The sequence below is a fragment of the Plectropomus leopardus genome, chromosome 1, assembly GCF_008729295.1.
Source record: "Plectropomus leopardus isolate mb chromosome 1, YSFRI_Pleo_2.0, whole genome shotgun sequence".
NCBI lineage: Eukaryota > Metazoa > Chordata > Actinopteri > Perciformes > Serranidae > Plectropomus > Plectropomus leopardus.
This window is the reverse complement of record NC_056463.1, coordinates 33,668,329-33,690,135: the sequence shown is the minus strand read 5'-3', so window position 1 is coordinate 33,690,135 and position 21,807 is coordinate 33,668,329. Positions and strand designations below refer to the sequence as shown.

General features: G+C 39.0%; 1 protein-coding gene across 1 annotated transcript in view; it reads right to left on the bottom strand.

Moving 5' to 3' along the window:
* Positions 1 to 20,802, bottom strand: part of LOC121943069 (solute carrier organic anion transporter family member 3A1-like) — a 29,558-nt gene extending 8,756 nt beyond the window's left edge. Inside the window, exons 1-2 of the mRNA XM_042486449.1 lie at positions 20,482 to 20,802; positions 14,876 to 15,335 (exon numbers count right to left, since the gene is read on the bottom strand). Coding sequence (XP_042342383.1) covers positions 14,876 to 15,335; positions 20,482 to 20,640 — 619 coding nt within the window. The 5' untranslated portion in view covers positions 20,641 to 20,802. The remainder of the gene's footprint in view (positions 1 to 14,875; positions 15,336 to 20,481) is intronic.
* Positions 20,803 to 21,807: the final 1,005 nt, after the last annotated feature.

The following is a 21,807-nucleotide window of genomic DNA, read 5'->3' as shown; positions in this document are numbered from 1 at the left end:
ATAAAATATTTTACATCATTGAGATATTGGAGTCTGGAACAAAGAGGTGAAGTCATTCAGCTATGCTGCTGTACTTAGAAACGTTAAACTGTAAATCCAGACTGTGGTCCACCCTGACCAGTAGTCACCCTCTGTCTGTGTCTGACTTTCTCTGTCTGTGAGACGCATTATGTTCATTTCAGCAGAGTCACGGATACCAGCAGGCCTAAAGTCAGGTGACAGAAGAAGTCTGAGGTTACAGCAGGGACAACTCAACAGCCCACCAATAAACAACCTCCCATCTCAAATCTGCCTTCCACTAGGATGAAATCACAAACACAGGACAACACCACTATTCCATAATGTATGTGACACAGAGGGACTGCAAAATAAACACACACATACACACATAAAATGTTGGATCCCAGCCCCTCTTATCTACAGTACACCAAAGCTCCATATTCCCTAAACTTCACTGTGGCTACAGCCAGCTTTCCTGTGGTTAAGGTAAGAGTCTGAAGTGGTGATCAAAGTGAAAGAGCCGACGACAATAGCAGCAATAAGAATGATGATGGAGAATTAGCGGTAAGCTTTGTTATGGCGTGAGAACAGACAGAGAGCTCATAATCCTATAGCAACAGCTGCTAGACACCCATCAGGAGAAGCATTCAGGCCTGATGCCAGTCTGCTGTTTGGACTCAGCAGTTGGTACATCTAAGGCCATTTCCTTGGAGACAAAGCTGAAGGCTCATGACAGGAAGAGAAAGCATGTAGTGAGGTACTCAGCCTTTAATCATAAAATAAAACTTTTATTACTGTAAAGTGAAAATTATATACCATATTTGAATATTTTCTGTGTGCTCAACTTTTGCAGATTCCTGCACACAACTGTAAAGCTCCTTTTCCTTTAAAAAAAAAAAATCTATATATATACATATTTTCATATTGTGAATTTTTATATTTTTATATATATATATGTTTGGAACATGACAATAACACAGTGTAAAAGTTGACATAATATATAAAAATTAACAATATTTTCATATTGTTAATTTTTATATTTTATGTCAACTTTTGCACTGTGTTATTGTCATGTTCCAAACAACCTTGGCAATAAAACAATTTCTGATTCTGAAGTGTTTTAATGCAGACATAAATATTGGATATTCTCTCTATATTAAAAGATAAAGTTATGTGAAATTATAATCATTTGTGTAATTTCAATTGTTACAATGGAGTCAGCATCATATAGGCTAACATAATTGAATATTAAATGGAAGAAGACATTGTGTTTAATTTTTTCACAGTATTGTGATTAATTGATAGATTCTGAACTATACTACAGTAACTGATATTAAGACTATGGGGGTCTTTACCTTCAGTAAACTGAGGTAAATTTAAAAAGGACTGGTTTGGCTTATGATTGCTCATAGCTAAACTCGTCTTGTTAATTCAAGAAAATAAGCTGTTGTTTTACATGAAAACTTTTAGCATAATTCTGAGATGATAATCTCAATAATTTAGAAAAACAAGAATTTACTTGAAATTGCAGGACTATTATCTTGTTCATTTAGGAAAATTAGCATTTTTTTAAAAGACCTTTTTTTGGGCTTTTCTTGCCTTTATCATATTAGAGTCAAAGAGTGACAGGAAAGGGGCGAATGACACGCAGGAAAGGGCCGCAGGCTGGAATCGAACCCAGGTCGCTTTAAAGGACTCTGCCTACATGGGGTGGACACTCTAATCACTGGGGGCCGCCCCCGGCATATATCTTTTTTTATTTTCTTTACTTTTCTCAAAATTCTGAGATAATAATCTCATTGACTTTTTTTTTCCAAGTTAACACATTACGCTTGCTTAACAAACACAATCAGGTAACCCCCCCCCCCCCCCAAAAAAACCCAAAGCCCCCCAAATAAACATCCGAGCAGGAAGGTGGGGAAATAACACCTCAATTTTTATGAAAGGCACCCTTTCTGAAACAAAAAAAAAATACATCTACATATCCCTGCATTTCTGGACTAAAAAAAAAAAACCTTTATCACATCAAGTTGTCATTAAACAGTCTCATCTAGTTTCTACTCCCCTGCGTTTTAAATATCCTTGTGATTGTTAACAGGATACACTAAATGTCACAAATGTTTGAACAAGTATACTTTTTGTCCACAACAATTTCTGGTTCAAATCCTCCAATATAGCCAATATAACCATCACAAAAGGTACCTGCAAAAGGTTAAAAAGGGCAGAGAAGAGTGTATGCTGCTGTGGAGGAATTAAAATTGAAACCAATCTCAAATACACGCTGTGAGCTGTCTCAGCAGAACATGCTCTGCTCTGGAGATGCTGCGCATGTGAAATATTTTCAGAGACAACCTTAATGGATTTTCAATGTTTCTATGAAAAAAAAAGACTGCTGTTGTCTCCTTCTTGTCACTATTTTCTACCTGCTGTGACTTAGGGCTGAGGCCATGAATACAGGCACGAGATAAAGGTAAAGGTACAGTTTTACAGGAGGATTAGTTTAATTGTACACTGTTGCACAGACACAGACTGTCTGCACTGCAGTAACTTTGTGTCACATGGACCTACATAACCAAAATTAACTTTAAGAGAAATGTACAATTTACAGGATCACTTATGAGAGTAAAGACACTGTGGGAAGGCTTGAGCTTTAAAGATATCCATGTAAATCTGCCAACTTGTCTGACCTAGCCATTTGGAAATGGCAGGTAGAGACACTTCACTTCAGCAGAGAGTGTGCAGGGGCTTTGACGGCTCCTCCTCCTTACTGTGAGATTGTATGGCTAAGTTATTTTCAAACAACATACAATATAGTCTGAAACTTGGCCGGAACCTGACATGGGTTTAGTATTACTATTATACATATCCTGAATATATAACTTTCAAAATCAAAGTACAGTTACAAATATTACAGCAAAAAAGTAAAGCAGACATCTCAACAAGCACAAGCAGTGATGTCAAGCCATCAGCTTTCTATATGAAAAAAATAATAATGCCTGGGGGTAAACTTAAACATATACATGTGCAATGTATTGCAAACCAAGACAAAAGTCCAGATTTTTTTGTTTCCGTATATGGGTAAGTAGAAATATTCCAGATATTTTACAATGTAATCACATACAATCATCAGCACAAACTAAAGCCTCAATATTATTTTCACCTCTTGGACACAATGCCAAAAACAATTTAAGTTTCCACCATGGCACTATTTATTACAGGACTCTTTTAATAGATTACAGTACAATCAGGGGCGTAGCCAGCATTTTCAAACTAACTCCGGACTTGCACCCCAGAACCTGCTGTTTGTTTCCCGTGTGAAACCAAAAGTCAATTGTTAATTGATTAGTTATTCTAATAACTGGTATGTGCAGCATGCTATGGTAATGATGTAATTATGTAAGTAAAAAACACAAGTTAAACCAAGCCATGATGTTTTTTTTCAAAATTCAACCACATGCTTTTATTGCCTAAAGTTAAGCCCACCCCCCCTTTTCCTTTTCGTTGGCGGAAGTATATTTTGGTCAGTTCTTTATATACTCATATTCTAATTAGTTAAATTTTCCTGGCCCATCATTTCGTATCTAACCCAATTCATTAATTGAGTCTATAAATACTTCAATCAGCCTAAAAATATAACCATGTGTATGTTTTTAATTATAGAATGTACAGTGAACTCCCAAGAGGAAGCTAAAACCCTCAAGGTCCTAAAAATAGTGAGGACATCAGCTAAGTGTCCTCAATAGGCAGCTACAGACCTGATTACAATGAATATGGGGTTCTGTTTGCAAAAGTGTGTGTATTAAAACCAGAGATGTAATAAATTATGTAACTAGCCGTACCAAACTGACTTGTATGGGGTTAATAACAATATGAATTAATGTATTGTATTCAGTGTATATAATGGTGTTCACCTGGTCATTTTTATTGTTAATATGGTTACATTTAATCTAATAAAAGCAGACGTGATGGAAACCAGGGGTAATATGGACCTAATGGTAATGGTTCTGCACCCATCTGTAACGAATGCAGCAGAGGCAAGGTCATCCTGTATGAAACAGGCCTCCTCTACCTGCTCACACTGCCAGCATATGAATAATTTCTCACTCAGACTCACATTATGGCACGGTTCAATCACTGGCACTTTGTATCTTGGCAAAGGTGCTCCGAAAAGGTGCACATATAAAACAACCTGGGCCGGTCTGAACAGACAGTGTGTGCTGAGTCAGCATCCATTCCTTCCTCTGCTGTCCTACAGGAGAAGAGCAATAACTCCACTGGAGTAAAAACATTTTGCTGCAGTGGACTCTCAGCCTTCACAGCGCTTCATTACACGCATTATAGCGATGAATAGGGGCTAAGATATGAGGCAGGGAGAGAGAAGCTGACCCAGCGGCTGCAGAGCTGGACCCCTCTGGCTCTCACTGCTCTTTTATTTTGCTCTGCTATTATATACTATAGGTTATTGTCCTTTACTGTCCTGTACTGTAATATACTGTATTGCTGCTGCCATTTAGCACTCTGCTGCAGACCTTAAACATTCCTGTTGTTGTCCAGCCTTGTCTCAAGTACTCTGAGAAGGTCTAACTGGGATGAGGTGACCATCAAGTCACACATATGTTAGTTAGTCAAAGATTCCAGTCTTACACACCTACTTCTTAACCAAAGTGGTGGACTGACAGAAAAAGCAACACTGGGAGGCATACTGTTACTGCACCAAACAATTACTGTGTTTAAGAGTTTCTGTAAAACCTATTTTGGATTTGATAAGGATATTTTTAAGGATAAAATCTTCCTTTCTGACAGAGCAGACAAATGCAAATACCTGACAAATGAGAAAAACTGGAGGCATTTAAGTAGCCTACTAAATCTTTCAACACATTCTCATGTGAACTCTGGAAATATTGGCGCTTGGTCAGTGGCTGCTCATGTCTACATGTGACATGGTAAGTATCCTCCTGCATCTGCTGTTGACGTTCCAGGATGCTGTGTCAATTTACACTCATGCATGCACATGCATTGTGTTTTTTTCATATTCAAAATACACTTATTTTTTCACAGGAAATCGTTACATGCGTGCAGTCTTTTTCAAAATAGACTTACAACGCTGGCGAACACCTCATAGTTATTCCTTGTGCGATTCCAAGCATGCAGTTAGTTTATCAAAAAAACAATGATTTGGCTCAATACTAATTTGAGAAACAAACAGCAGACTGAGTCAAAGTCCAGGGTTTGTTGGACCCATCCATCGCCCTGCTGGGACTTCCAAGCTCCTTATATTACCTCGTTACCAGCAGCATTTCAATCTGATGCCATCCAGCGGCATCATAAATTGAAACTACCTGAGGGCATATCCTATTGCTATGAGTTGGGAATGACAATAGTCTTTAAAAGCCATGTTACTGTGGTGATTACAACTGTACACCAAAAGACTTACATCTTCCATTACTGAGATACAAACATTTAAAAAAAGCACCACACTCTGAAGCTCATTAATATGTAAAGCAGAAACTATTTGGGGATACATTATTTTTAAAAAAAAAACAAAGGTGTGTGAATTCAATAAGAGAATAGCTGATTCTCTTTTGGAGACTCTGTGAGCTAGATAGGAGGAGTATGCGCCTTTGTTTCAGGTATCAGTCAAGCAGTAGACAGCAATCAATAATCCAATTACAACTGGGCTCGGACATTACGCTGTAGTCAACAGAGCTCAGGAGCAAGTTTGTGGGAGGCCATTTTCAGGCCGTATAAGTTGAGGACTTAAAATAGACAGGGACATACTTTAACTGATGTGGATGGATAAACATCAGCAAGGTAACCTTATCTCCGTGCTCATGTTAGCATACTGACTTTAGCATTTAGATCAAAGCACTGCTGCTGTGCCTGTGCAGCCTCAAAGACCTGCGAGCATGGCTGGGACTCTTCGGACACTTTGAATCAAACAGATCCTACTCTTGTGCTGCAGTGTACCAGCTGCAATACTGCCATTTTGTTTAAAGCTATGGTTGTTTTTTCTCTCATCTACCAGAAGGCATGATTATCTGATGGCCAGCTAACAAAAAAAAAAAAACAGTCTCTGTTTCATTTTACCAGTCTGCTGACGGATCTGTTGCTCAAAAGTTCTGGACACTAATCACTGGACAGAGGACATGCTGCAGCACTGACAGAGAACAGATACAGGACAAGTGCATGCTGAGGGACATGTGCCATGACAACTGGGGAGTGTTTCCAGGTTTGAGTATTCCCAGTGTCCTCAATCTCTCATTCAGCCAGTATTGATCCATGTTGGGTAAAGACGTGGCCACAACAGAGCAGCCGCTCCTTCTATCATCTGGTTTGTTAGCGAGCCCGTAGAGACCTGCTGCTTTAATATTTAATCATTTGGTTAGATGTTTGCTAAACAACTCCTAACTGCTCCTCTGTCACGCTGCATTATTCAGTGGCTTTCATACAGTTTGTCTTCACACGTCAGGCTCGTCAAACAACGGCCTTGAGACGGGCAAAAAGAGGCAGCAGAAATACTGAGCAGCACATAACGAACATGTGCTGTATAAAGACTGGGCTCCATGCAATTACAGAGCCACAACAGACGATGCAGCAGTCACATTGTAGGAGGTAACCATGGCAATCAATATGCTGGGATTGTAAAAAAAAAAAAAAAAAAAAAAAAAAAACAGAACAGAGAGGGGGTGGTGTAAAGGAAAGAATAATAGACTATCTGTAAGTGTCAAAGGAAGGAGCTTGGGGGATGTTATGAAAGAGACAATTCCTTGTGGACTGGCAAAGGCCACGGTGCACTGATCTGGGACACAGAATTACGTCCACGTTACCAAATCAGTCAAGATTTTACTCCAAATTAAAAGTATGTCACTGCCCAACAGCTTGAGAGTGCTCAAAAATAAAGCAGCAAACAGTGATATTTTTTAAGGATTGCGGTTAAGAGACGTCCTTGGTTGACTGACTGCCTGGACTGTCAGATCCAGTCAATCACAGGCCAAACATAAACAAACACAATCAGGACTTACAGGCAGTTCTGACCCTTAAAGTCCGACTGAAATCACAGTAAGTCATTCGCTGTCAAAACTCCCACCAGAACAATTTGATGGATTATATATATATATATATATATATATATTTTTTTTTTTTTTTACAGACATTCATGGTCGCAAGAGTACAAATCCTACCAGTTTTATTGATCCTTTGGCCTTTTCTCTAGCGCCACCAGCAGGTTGACATTTGTTCTCAAATGATGCAATAACCATCATGCGGTGAAAATTTCGATTTTTTAACTACCTGCAAAGCGAATCAAATTCCTTTCAACCTTGGCTGCGCTTTTTGTTTAGCGCTAATTAATTTCAATATAGCTTTTTTTTCTCAAAAGAGGGCAGGATGAGTTATTTGCAAAACAGGTTTCTATGCTATAGCAGGGGAAAAAAAACTGAACATAATTATCGCCTTGCGTTTGTAGACGTCTGCGGACCAGTCAAGTTGCAGTAAAAATCCATGTTTGTCCAGATTTATTAGAAACCAAATGCTTCAAATATGGATGCTGCTGCAAAGAAGCCCAAGATTAGTGTCATTAAATCAGTATCTGATCAAATGTCTCCCTTTCTGTTTCTGAGTTATATCATTAAGTTATGGCCAGAAAAGTGTTTGTTTTCTTTTAGAAGAACATTAGAATGTCAAAGCGGAGCTGACCTTTCACCTTTTGGATATATGACTTCATCGTTTTATCCTTCTGTCATAATTAGCATACAAATTCTAGAGTTGTGGCCAAAAATATATTTGGTGAGGTCACAGTGACTTTGACCTTGGACCACTAAAGTCTCATCAGTCTTATCATCTTTGACTCAACGTGAATGTTTGTGCTAAATTTGTTGAAAGGTGTTCTAAAGATATCACATTCACGAGAAAGAGAAGAATGCAAGGTCACAGTTACCTTTGACCTATGTACACCAACATCTAATCAGTTTATTGTTCAGTCCAAGCGGACGTTTGTGCAAAACTTGATGAAATTCCCTGGAGGGGCGTTCTTGAGATAATGTGTTCACAAAAATGGGATGCACTGACGACCTACAACCTGAAAAGATAATGCCTCTAGCCTTGGCCTTTGCCGTTGTGGAGGTATAAAAAAAACAAACTCATGCAAACAATTTTCAATTTAACTTAAAAAGAAGACTGGAAGAAACATAACAAAAGGAAAGTGCAAACTCCACATACAGAGCATGACAGATTGAAACCCATGAGCATCGTGATGAAGCAACATTCTAAAAAATGTTTCTATTGTGGTTGTAGTTCATTTACAACATTAGTAAACAGAGAATTTTAGAGATGATAAATGTTTAGTTGTGCTAATTGGTTAACAAATAATGGGCGATGTAAAACTATAGTGAATTCCTTTACTTTTTCAGAAATGGCAAAGAAAATATCAAGTGTAATGTTTAACATCTGGTGTGAGTTGGCCTCTAGCCAAGCCGGAGGGTAGGGTGGGTTGTTGGGCGCTGTGCTAGCCTTGTTTGCCCTCCCTCCTCTCCTCCATCCTCTGTCCATCTCTCCCTCCCTCATCTCCCTCGTCTCCTCCACTCTGAGCCCTGCTGACAGAGACTGTACAGATCAAATCATGTACAGAACAAACCGCAGGCCTTCTTACCCTGCGAGTGGTCTGCGCTCAAATGCTAACAGGGACAACTAGTCAAGGACGAGCAGAGAGGCCGGAGAGGAGGAACAACTCGCCACATGGTAGCCAACAATACTGGATTTTTTTTCTTTTATGATTGGGTTTTTTTTTCCCTCCCATACAGTCAAACTGATGAAGACTGAGGAAGAACTCTTACAGAATAGCATATTGCTTTGACATATTGTGGCATCAGCTCTTTGACATTTGCTGTGATGGTGATTTTAATAGTTCACGTTATCATACAATAATTAAAAGGTCATACTCAGCTTTAAAACCGGCAAATGAGTGTGAACTGCAATAAGAAGAGATGCATGGTGGGATATCAGGGTCGATCACATCATCTAATAATTACCAATATAATACCCACAACATTATTCTTGGATTGTGGAACAAGGAATATGACAATAAAGGGTTAACTTTTTATACTGACAAGTGTTTTTTTTTTTTCTACTACTGGCAATAAATTTCTGCTAACACACCACAGTTGCATGTTATTTGCAACATTTGGCAGTTCGGCATCACTTGCTGTGTCCTTTCACAGTCACACAGGAACCAGAGCTTTTCAGAAAAGACTCATTTCACATTTCGTTACTGGCTGAAATTCTATTGCTAAAATATTAACAAGAAATACTAATTTTCACATTTTATTTGAGTATTAATGGAAGTCTTCTGTCTCATTCTCCCCAGATGGAGCTGTGCTTGTAGCAGGTTGCTGAGCGGTGAGATGAACAGGAATGGCACATAGCCTCATCGCCTGTCTCTGTACTGTTGCCTTGGCAAACTTCGGCAGACAGGCTGTAATGTGTGTTATGTCGACCTCTTGGTTTCTGCTTTAAGTATAACTGCAGTCCTCTGCTGCTGCTGGCCACTCAACACTTGCCCAAGTTGGGATGGGAGTGTTTTGCTCAAGGGCACTTAGGTGAGAGGAGGCAGGGTCAGACCTACAATTTCTCCATCAACCACGACAACACAAGATATATCAGAGCTGTCAAGTATTTGACAGTAGTCTTCTACACACAATAATTCTTCTTTATCCTTAAACACACAGTCCTACCCATGTTAAAAATAACTGCCACTAAATACTTAGCAACATAGTAGCTTTACCATTCAGCACAGATGATCATAAAATAGCCCAACTATTCACAGACTCATGCATACCCTCACACATAGCTAACATATTTAATAGCTGGGGATGTTTCCACCCACTGGCCAAAGTCATTATTTGGGCTGGACAAAACGACATCAATACTGTGCAATGCACTATCACTGAAACACGCTGCTGGATCTGTCTCATCTCCTACAATGACAAACTGTAATAGCTGAGTAAAATAACTAAATATATTCTTTGTTCTTTCTTTCTTGTTTTTTTTTATTTTAGAGAAATAAAATTCTATGCACTTGTTATTAGACACTTAGACTGTAATTCTTTTTTTCTGTAAAAATTAGATCATTAAAAAAAAACGGTAACCCTTTCGACCCTGGATTGACACCAGTTTAGTTGTTTCAGATGCATTTCACAAGCTTTTTAACCTCTGGTATTTAATAAAAAATTGATTTTTGTTCTAAAAAAAAATGGGGAAAAGGCAATGAGCAACTTGGCAAAAATATCCTGGTAAATTGCAAAAAAAAAAAAATAATATATATTATATATATATATATATATATATATATATATATATGTGTGTGTGTGGGTATATATATATTTTTTTTTAAGTAAAAGGCAACAAGACATTGACTAGATATAAAACAAACTGGAAAATGTTTAGAAACATGCGTATATCTTTAATTATATATTTAAAATTATGCTACAGAAAAAAAGTTTTTGTATTTTTTTTTTTTTTAAGCAATTTCTTTTTTTTTTACTTTACTTTTTTTTTGCTTATTTGCTTTCTTTTCTAAATATCATGTAATTTTTCAATAATTTCTTAATAATTTTGGGCCAATTTCTTGTCAAGTTATTCATTGCCTTCTTCCCATGTTTTGAAAGAAATCAAGCCATTGTGCTGAGGTTCCAAAGAGTTAATACATAATGATAGATGGTCATGTGCACTGCAGTGACACCAAGGCACATGAAATGTATTTTCATTGTAGCTATTAAAGACATTCTCATTTTAATCTGGACAGAAAACCATGACTAAGCCAAAGTGTCACCAAACCTGAGTCAGATTTACCATAAAAATACACACACACACACACACACACACACACACACAATGACACTGCATGACACACAATATGTCTCGATGTGGGCTGAAGGAGAGGACAGCCACTGTCGTTCAGTTCCAGTGTACCAACGCTACTGACAAAAATGGACATTTCCTCATCCTGTATCATTTCAGTCGCCCTTCCTTTTTTAAAGGGAAACTATGCCTACTTTCAAATTTCATATATATTATTCCTATGGTCTCAGACAGAGCAAAACAATGAGTAAACATCAACAACTCTCTCCTGAATCCAAAGCCTAGAGTGCTAAAACTGAAATCTGTGATGTCATTGAGTATCAATTCTGAAACTACTTCATAGACAATGATGGTCAATGATGTGCTTGATGATGCTGAGAGCAGCCAGGGGAATGTTTAGAGTGTATGAGAACATTTTCTGTTTCACGACTGAAAACACTAGGGTAAAAAAAACTTATTTGAGTATTAAAAAAAACAAAACAGAAGCACCTCCAGACTTAATACTTGATGACATCACAAGAGAGAGTAGCTCATGTTCACTAATATTTTTGGGCTGTCTTCGGTCATTGGAATAATAAGAATGAAGTTTGAAAATGGGCATGGTTCCCCTTTAAAGAATGAATAGCGACTAAAATTATACATGGAAATAACATATTGGAACTCTTAACTTAGGTAGTGTTCCCCTTCAAAAAAAAGGTTGAAGTCAATTCCAAAAAAATGTTTTTAATTGTAAAGCAATTCATTTCAATATTCCTTTATGTATTAGTGGTCTGTTTAACAGAGAAGTGATACCTGGGAAGTCAGCCTTGTAACACCAAAGTGAGTAGCAGTTAGCAGTTAGTTTATGTTGAGAATATCTTTGAGGCTGGTAGGGCTTAAGCAGCAAACTCTGAAGCTGAAAAATCAACGCAAAAGTGCCAAAAACTGCAGTTCCTCTAATGGCCAATAAAAGCTAGTCAATCCCCATAGACCCCATTGTTAAATGCTCAGCTTTACAGCAGAAATAAACATGTTTACAGCATGGCACAAAAACAGGTTCTGATCTCTATGGCTCATTTCAACACCCATGACAGGACATGTGGCTACTTTCAGTGACAGACTGTCTCCTGGGAATAAAGTCAGATCAACACCGTGCTCCTTCACAGCTCCACCCTCTGGTCCAAATATGGTCGCTTCTGGATCCTAAAACCAGTGGGTGTTGTCACAGTACTTATGTCCATTGTTTTTTATACAGCTTGTGGTAGGGATTCAGTTATTAAGGAGCATATCAAAAGCAGAGGCACTAGCATGGAGGCCTAGCTGCAGTCAATATTACTGTACAGATAAAGAGTTGTATGACTAAAATTGTTCTTATCAGTGTTTTCAGTTGGTATATGTCTTATTTTGTTCATTTTTTAATTTTCTACTCCTGATGACCAAGGGCATTCCTAACTCCTAATTCCTAATTCCTAAGTGAGCAGCACTTACCATTTCTGCACTTGATATCATAGGAACTGAAGTTGTTTTATTGTCATCCACAAAAGCTAGACACAGCTAAAAATATCTCTGTATTGTATATTATGGTGTCTATTTCCACTGATTGTGATTTGATTGTCACCACATTTGTATCCACCGCACTGCACATAAACCCTCCTCAGCTCCCTAACACTGCTTTCTTTTTCCTACTTGAATGTTCACCTGCCATTAACCATGCTTCTAACTTATCGTGACTAATTATGATTTTGTGAGGACTGTATCAGTAATAAGATTTTGTTTAATATAATTTTGTAGTCTTGTAATTCTAAAATGAGCTTCTGTGTTAATTAAGGAGAGTTGATCATTTCCAGCATGTGAGTGATTAATGTCACAGTCATGTTTCAATTATGCCAGTATAATCATCCCATTTACTCAGATAGATATTGTGATTGTAGAGATGTGATTATGACATTAGCTTTTTTTTCTTATTACTTCCAGCTAACTGGAATGCGAGTCAGCCAGACGGGGAGCATGAGGAATCAGGCTCGTTGTTGTTTAGTTTAGGGTTAGTGTTGTTTTCTGCTTTTTTTTTTTTACTGGTAGGAAAATTTCTAAATAATATTCTTCATTGATTATTAGTTGTAAATGTTGGCTTAGCCAGAGTTTTGGATGTCAGGGGTAATATTATTTTCTGCATCATTTATTCCACCCATGCACTCCATCTTCTGGTGTGGAAGGACAGACATGCGGTGTCATTGAGTGTACTGGCATTTACAGCCAGCGCCATATTCAACTGCCTTTGAGAACATGCCAAGTTTGATTTCAATCACTGTATATTATAGTGTTATGGGTGTGTCAGGCCGAGGTCACTGACCAATCACACATCATTAAAGAAGTAGTTTGACATCTTGATGAGTATGCTTACTCACTTTCAAAGTTTAGATGAGAAGATCGATGCCAACCTCGTGTTTGTGCACTCTATAGGTTTTTGTCAGCGTGCGATAAACTTAACTTAGTATTAAGACTAAAAACAAGGGAAACAGCTGGCCTTGTTCTCGCCAAAGTTAAAAAAAAATCTTCTTCGAGAACCTCTAAATCTGACTAATGAACACATTATAGTTTGTTCCTTTAATATGGTGACCAGACATCCTGATTTTCCAGGATGGCCACAGTTTTAAGCTGGATCCCAAGTCTGAGCAAAGATCTGTAAAACACTAATTGTCCTGGTTTTCACCCCAATTAAAATGATAATAAGATCACTTGTAGACATTTCAGTTCTGACATAGGCAATTGTCATGCTCTTTTAATTATTACCTAACCCAATATAAAAATATACTGTGCACCTCTACATTAGTAATTCAGTGTGTGTCAATCAATGTGTCTCTGTCAAGGCTGTTGCTATGACACTTGTGGTTATAATGCCAAAGCTAAAATCGGTAATTTCTGAGAAGCTCCAGGTAGCTTACTCCTTGCAACTCAAAAGTATGCAGCAACAAAAATGCTTAATTCTTCACACACTGCAAAAGAGTAGTCTACATTTTCAGTCACACACGGTGGAAATGCTGATATAAAGAATCAGATTAAGACGGCCAAACAGAAGTGGAGGCTAAATGCAGAAAGTAGCACAGTTGCGACCTAACATTACTTCAGGGGTGCAGACGCCAGTGACAGCCATTAGAAATGGGCAGCTCACCGTGTGGTGAAACACAACCAGAGCTTCTGATGCATTGACTGTACAGCTGGCCATGTGTTTTATAGTGTCATTACACAGTTTTCAAAGAAACTGTGTTTTGGTTGATTCTGGGAGACAAAACACAATTTTTCACCTTCTGGGATGTTGTCCATGGTGCTGAAAGGTGAACTTGATTGGTGTGCTAAGCACTGAACTAACTTTCCTCCATCCTACACATGCTTATGCACGCCTGAACGTGCAGACCTCTAGAGGATTCCAGTTTGGGGGTTTAAAAATATGGGCACCCTACTTTTGAACTGTCACATAAACAGAAATGTAAAAAAGGACAAGTTGGGGATTTAGGGGAGTTTTGTGTTGCAGCTAGGCTAGCTGTTCCTGCTTCTTGAGTTTATGCTAGGGCAAGCTAATTGCCTGCTGGCTCTAGCTTTGTATTAGAGTAAAGAAATATGTGTGGTATCAATCTCCTCATCCTGCTCTCAGCAAGAAAGTGTTTTCCTAAAATGTGCAACTATTTCTTAAAGCACATCAGTTAGAAATTGTGTCACTGTTCATGATGTTGTGAAATTGGTGTTGCTTTAAGTCTCTGATTCTAAATTAGTTTAGGTCAGTTATTGTGTCCTTTCTCTATAATGTTGAAAATGTTCATAGCTCAAATATAACCCATCTGCAACATATCTATGACATCATAATGGTTTCTGTGGCTTTTGTATTGTTTGACTAAGCTTAAAACCAGTCAGAACCAGAAGAACTTGAAGAGTTTACCATGCAAAAAGCTTTAGACATATTAAATATTAAACAGTTCTAAACAATAACAACCATTGACACACACTCAGCTCATATGCTTCACTTTTACAGCAGCTCAGTGCTACTCACCTATATACAGTGAAGAGTCCTTCCTGTGGACATGGTCATCGATGTAGGACACTCCCAGAGGCTGGACAGGTGTGGCTCCGATGCCCAGAAGAACCTGGGCTCCGATCAGCAGAAGGTACATCATGTTGGTGTTGGCTCTGTTGCCACATTTAAACCCAGAGTCTCGGTTCTCTGACCTGGAATTGTTGGAGCAGACATCCCTGCCATCCTCAGCGTGCCACGAGTCTCCGGCCTCGTACTCATACTGATGAGTCAGGAACTCCGGCAGGGCTGACAGCAATGCCCCCAGCGCCATGACAATCCCACCGCAGCCAATCAGGCGGGGTCTGTGGGCCTTGGCGCCAAAGTAGCTGACAAACAGGATGAGGGCCAGGTTGCCGATTTCGAAGCTGCTGGCGATGACACCCACATCTGCGCTCTGGAGGTTGAAGCGTCTCTCCAGAGTGGTCAGGACACTCACCTAGGAGAGAGAGAAAGAGAGCAAATATTTTTACAACTAGCTGCCATTTAGGACCAAAAATGACATCATAGCCAAACCACTAAGTTTTTAATGCAGGTTTATAAGCTTGATTTTAGTAATAATGTATCATCTCCACTCTACTGATTAATGTATCCACCTTTTAGAAATATAAAATATTCATATATTTTGCAATCCATTTTAATATTTGTGTAAAACAAGAAGGCAGGGCATTGAGCTTCAGGTGCTATTCAGCAAAAGCAACCTGTTGATGACACACAGTAGCTGAGCTGCTCTGCTTCCAACATCTTCATCAGCACACTCCTCCTCCTCCTCCACCGAAAAACAACCCTGAGGCTAGTCTGATGCCAATGTGGGAAAAAGGGACATGTGCATGTGTGTGGCTTTAGGCAAGAAACCTCACGCAGCTGTTCTAATTATGAAACCTGGATGTGTATAAGCGATGAGGTTGCATCAAATGTGCTCCAAATCATCTACAGAACTGAGAATAAAAGGTTGGTCAAGAGTTATTTTAAACTTGCATTAATCACTCATCCACAGAAAAAGGTACAGTATAAGCCTCAAGACTTATTGAAACAATTCCACATGAAAAGAAGAAATTTAACCAGGTGAAATCAAAAGGATTATGTGTAATACAGATTCATCTTTTTTTATATTGCTTATCCTGTTTATTCTGTTACTCCAAATTCTACTGCAAAACAAGACAATATCTTGTTGTCTTGTTTATTACTGATCATTTTTCTGTATCAATTATTGGCCAATTAACTGATTTCAGCTTTCAAACATATTTTTTGGTAATTTGAGCACCATAAGCCAAGCCATCTAGTTTCATTATATTGGAGAGAAGGCAGACATCTCTACGACCGAAATCTCCAACAGTCTGCAAGTCACACCAAAACAATCTAGATTGATAAATCATACTTAGAGGAAAGATATGAGTTTTTTGTTGTTTTGGGGGGTTTTTTGTATTTTGAGGATAACTGTCCCCTTAAATTGTTTTTTCCCCACCAACAGTCACACCAACAAGAATATTTAATTTACTGTCTCATGAAACAAAGAAAAACCAAAAAACAATTAAGAGATTGGAGCGAAGCAGTGTTTGGATTTTGTGCTTTAAAAAAATGATAATTTTAAATTTAGACAGTGAAAACAATGTCTAATATGCTGGGGTCCAGTTAAAACATGTATCTTAATCTAATTCTACTTAATTTTATTCCTTCTAAAGGGTGTTCTGGTAGAAGAGGACTGATTCTGGGCAAACCACTTATAGAAATCCTTTATTATTAAAAAAAACAAGATGTGCTAATATGTACAATGATGGAGAGATAACTGCACCATGCCCTCACGCTAGTCATGCTGTACTGGGCCTGTCCTTGGTGAAACGCCACCAAAGGTGTCTGGACAGCAGTCCAAACAACTCGACAACTGGCAGCCCTCCCCCACTTCCTAAAAAAAAGGATGAACAATGTGTAATTCACTCCTAAAATAGGAAGATGGCTGTGACAGGTCTGTTGTTTCAACTGTGAAACACTAACCCAGTTCTGTCAGCATACAACACGTGTGGGACTGACGGACAAAATGCTACAGCTGACAGCCTGACAATTAGTTACAATTACTTAACATGAACTGAACATTCACATTGTGTCCACTGTTCACATACAATCATTATAAAGTTGAAATTCATAGTCCACTGATATTACACTGGGATGATGCAGTTCAGAGGTCACTGAGTCTCTATGACAGTGTGAGGATTTATTCTTGTGGTTCTAGAAGAATTATGTAGAACCTCATACTGGCTGCTGAGGAGAACAGCCGCTTAACACCTTTTATGTTCCAGATTTAGACATTTTAGTCCAATACACGCAAATAATTACAGACAATTCAAATTGTTTTAGAGCTTTAGAGAACAGAAAAACGCTGTCCATTTCAGTTTCGTGAATATAGACTGAGCCATGTAAAGTTGTTATGCAGGTGCTGCTGTGCTGACAGTGATGATCTTCAGTCACTATCACTACATCCTCTTCAAAAGCTTTACTATAATTTATTTGTAAAACACAATGTGCCACAGAAAAAAAAGAGAGAGAATAAACGCACACTGTGAGCCCAGAAAGTGGCTGAATTAAAAAGAGACAGAATAAAAGATGATGACAAACAATATTTAAACAGGGGAGGATCGACAGTGCTTCTATGCCGCTTTTGTCTGCAGCAGGATTTGCTAAAGGTGCACTTTTGGATTGGATTGCTGGTATAAAATAGAAGGATCCACTGCAGTCTTCAAGGTAAACACTAATGCACTTTAAATTTGTGACTGGTGCAAAACACATTAAAACCAGCTCAGTGGTGTTTCTGCCAAGCTGCAGTCTTTGCCAAACACTGAACATCATAGAGAACATTTTTTTTGAAAGCCTTATTTCCAGCATCTCTACAGGGACATGTAACCGTGTGACTGGATCCTGGAGATCAGCTCCATTGATCCACATTGATTGGTAGGTTTTAAAATATAAATCTGCTTGGGCTGGTTCCTTCTTATCTGTGTACATACTGTATGTGTAAAAACCTAAATCAACACCCCCTTTGCTCTCATAATATTTTACTGAGTCTCGCACAAAACTTGGCAAAAAAAGCTATAAATATGTTGCCCCTTCTCCTTGGAATAACTTGCAGGAGGACCTGAAATTTTCTGAGCTGATTACTATGGGGGAATTTTACTCACTTTCAGAGCATCAAGAAAATAGCACTTGGTCAGTGTGACTGCTCCTCAACTTTTCATTCAGATTGTTTTAGGACATTGCACATGTTTATGTATATAACTGTTTTTAGTGTTGACTTTAACTGGACTGCTGTGCTTGCTCATATGTGGTATATGACAGTTGTATTTTTCTGCTTGTGTTTATTGTTAGAACAATATTTATGCTGCCCTCTTGGCCAGATCATTCTTGAGAAAGAGATAATTAATCTCAGTAAGTATCACCATACAATGTGATACAATAAGATACTAGACAATATAATGTGATGCAATATGATGTGATAAGATTCGATACAACACAGTCAATCATATTGTCACTTTGCAATAAAATTCATTTAGCCTCCTCAGACAGCTCTGCTAAAGAAGTTCACAAACAAATTAGACATACAGTACAATTACACAAACAGCACATACCCATAGAAGCACACCACAACGGTCATTCAGATCCTAAATAGCAGTACACTGATTTTGGTTTAGCAACAGGATAGACTGATGCATAAAGGAATAAAACACTCATTCATGACATATAGTATGACTTAAACAGAGCTTGCCTAGGATGCAGACAGTTGGACATGCATAGACAGTATATACCCAAAGTTGCACCAACATACAGGTCAGATCGACCAGAATACCCAGGGAATAAGTCCTAAAACCTGCAAATCAGTTAGTATTTCAGCACTCCTGGTTCCCTTATCTTAAAGTTGATGAGTTTTTTCAATTAGTTTTTTAGTTAGAAGCCTAAAATAAGGTCTGTGGTTAACACAAGCTGAAGGGACTTTCACATTTTCTTATACGGCATAAAATACTTAAGTACATAACCCACCTGCAAATTTTAAAGCTTTTATGTGTTTTAAAAAGGCAGTTGCTAACAAGTGGTAAAATAAATCTACTGGAAGTCAAACAAGGTTTTACACGGGTTAACAGCCTTGTCGTGGTGACAATGTTAAGTCATGTGACTGTAGTACAGTTCATTTATAGCCTAAAGTTAGCTTTTTACTTCTGGCGATTACATTTAGGCTTTGAAAATCCTAAATGTGGTGTTCATTTTTGAAGACCATCTTGCTGAACAACACGTATAAGCATTAGAAACATTTGTTTATAGAGATCTTATTTACTGCAATGATCCAAACTCCAATGGAAAAATCCCATAGGATTATTGACGAGGAAACCAGAGAAACAAAACCTCCACATCCGCCTACAAAAAAAACATCACCCCTGGGGCCCTCTTTAAGAGTCAAGAAACTGACCTTTGACCTTGCCTCTTTAAACATGCCTTCCTGAACTGTGCTGATATGACCAGAGATGAAGATGAATATTTTTTCTACTAAATGTTCTGTCCCACATGAACAATAAAATGAAGCATCAGCCTGCAGGTGCAGTTATTTATAGCATCAAAACTGTGCTGACACCTTTCAGGGGCTTTGACTTTGATCAGGCAAATTACAATTCAGATTAAAGTGGCATCTTTTACATCTATATAGATATACAGTGAGTGATTTAGGCCAACTCTAATAATGCAGGTAGACCAAACAAACACATTAACTGCTGTGGTTGGCTTTGTCCACATTGTCTACCACCATTGCAAAAATTATCAAAATTGAAACATTTAACAAAATTTACAGTGCAGGGTTTTTGTTTTTGTTGGGGAAGATGTTTCACTTCTGCATCTGTGGTCTTGCATGAAACCTTTATCTTTTTAATCATTTTTCTTTTGGCTCCTAAACTCATTATACATCTGCTGAATAGAGCTTATCCCTTTTGTTGACATATCAAATGCATAAAATAGCACTATAGCAATAATATGCATCAGACTTCCATTGGGAATCTAATGTAAATGGTATAAAATAAGGGATTATTTTCTGAAAATATAACATAATCTATTGTCGCTTCTGCTGTGGTGATCACGTCATCTCCTAGGCCTATATCCTCCCGTGTCAAAGGCTTTCTGCATTACTGATGCATACGACCGCAGACTGTAGCAGAGCCGGCAGGTTGGATGGACCTCCTGACCAGTGTTTCGTAACGTGCTCTCCAGCATACCGTCCATATACGCATATAAAATTCTCCAACAACAACGTGGAGCCTACGGCCGCCGCTGTGACGCGCACTGTGTCATGCAGATGGTGCATAGGCCTGATGGATAATACGCAGCAAGTCATCAATCAGTGAAAGCACCGCGTCCCATGGTTTGCTGGAGGATGTGATTATTCTAATGTGATCAGAATAATATGATTATTAACCGCATCAGCGGAAGCGCCGCATCGCTCCTCTCACCGTCTGTCTGCCTGTGCCGGTTTGAAGGGCGCTGCGTTAACCCGATGTTACCTGATATACACAAAAATCCGACAGACCAACACTGTGTCCGTGGTGACTGAAACTCACCAGATAGGCGCCCACGGTGCCCTGTGCCAGCATGAGCGCACATTCCGACACCAGGAAAATCTTAATGTTGGAAAAACACGAGGTCTTCTTCTGGTTATCATCCTGCTCCGGGTCGTCGGTGCTGCTCCGCTCGGTGCAGATCTGGTTTTTAACCTGCATCCTTCGGCTCAGGCTCCGGTCGGGTTGGACGGCATGAAACTGAACGGGTCCGGTCCGGCGGGGAGCATCTGGTTTGAATGACGAGCTGCACTGCAGAACAAGTGCGAATCGCTTGTCAATAGCCCGTCTAGGCTGGAAAATACAGCGAGAAATACTGCTGTCCACTCAGCATTACGCACAGTCCGTCAGCGACCTCTCTTCACAGCCTGTCCAGCCAGCGCGTATCGACTACATCATATTTAAATACGTAGACGACGCGTGTGTATGTATGACGGCTTTTGGTACCCGACGTAGAACTACAGGACGCTGTTTCTCCACATCCGGGATCTCCACCCAGGACCAGTGCCGACTGGATTTGGTTTCAGAGCCCGGTTCCGAACCGCAGCTCTGCGTCCTTCAGGCGGTGTTAGGATGCTCCTCCTCCTCCTCCTCCTCCCATGCATAGAGAAAAAGCACAACGAGGGAGGTGTAATCTCTCCGTCTGTCTATTCCTCCTCCTCTCCGTCAACGTGTTTCCCTACATCATCGTTTCACCTGTGAAGACTTTCAGCTTCATCATTGCCACAAATAATGCAACATTTCATCAGAACACTCACTGAAGGAGCCCCACGAGCAAACACCGGCTTATCAACTGGATGTAAAATGACACAGCACATTTTCACCAGTCTGTAACAAATGTTTCATTCTTATATTATTCTGCAGAGTAAATACCACAATGATAAACCAATATCAATGGGACAGGGGTTCATAAGTAAAGCTGTTCCTACATCAAGTATCATCTTTGTGTTTGTGGCTCTCAGGTCATTAAATTCACATTATTTAAGCTTTTGAAACTCACAATAATCCAGCCTCCAACTGCACAATCTGTTTTCTAGTTTATTTTCACTGTAATGCAACTCACTACAAAATGTCCAATTTAGAGAAGGCCATCGCCACTAATTCTTCATTAGTGTCTTGTGAGGTGCAGTGAGACATTGATGCCCACAGCCTCCCTAATGGAGCTACTAAGTGCTGCAGGCGTTGTGAAGTGGAGTTGCATTAGCAAGCTTTACAGTAATCGGAAAATGATGATGAAGCTGAGAGATGTCGATGAAGATGCAAAGTTGCTGAGGTCAAGATATGTAGAAATAAGAAATCAGAGGCGACTGTACAGCAAAATGTTTCCAG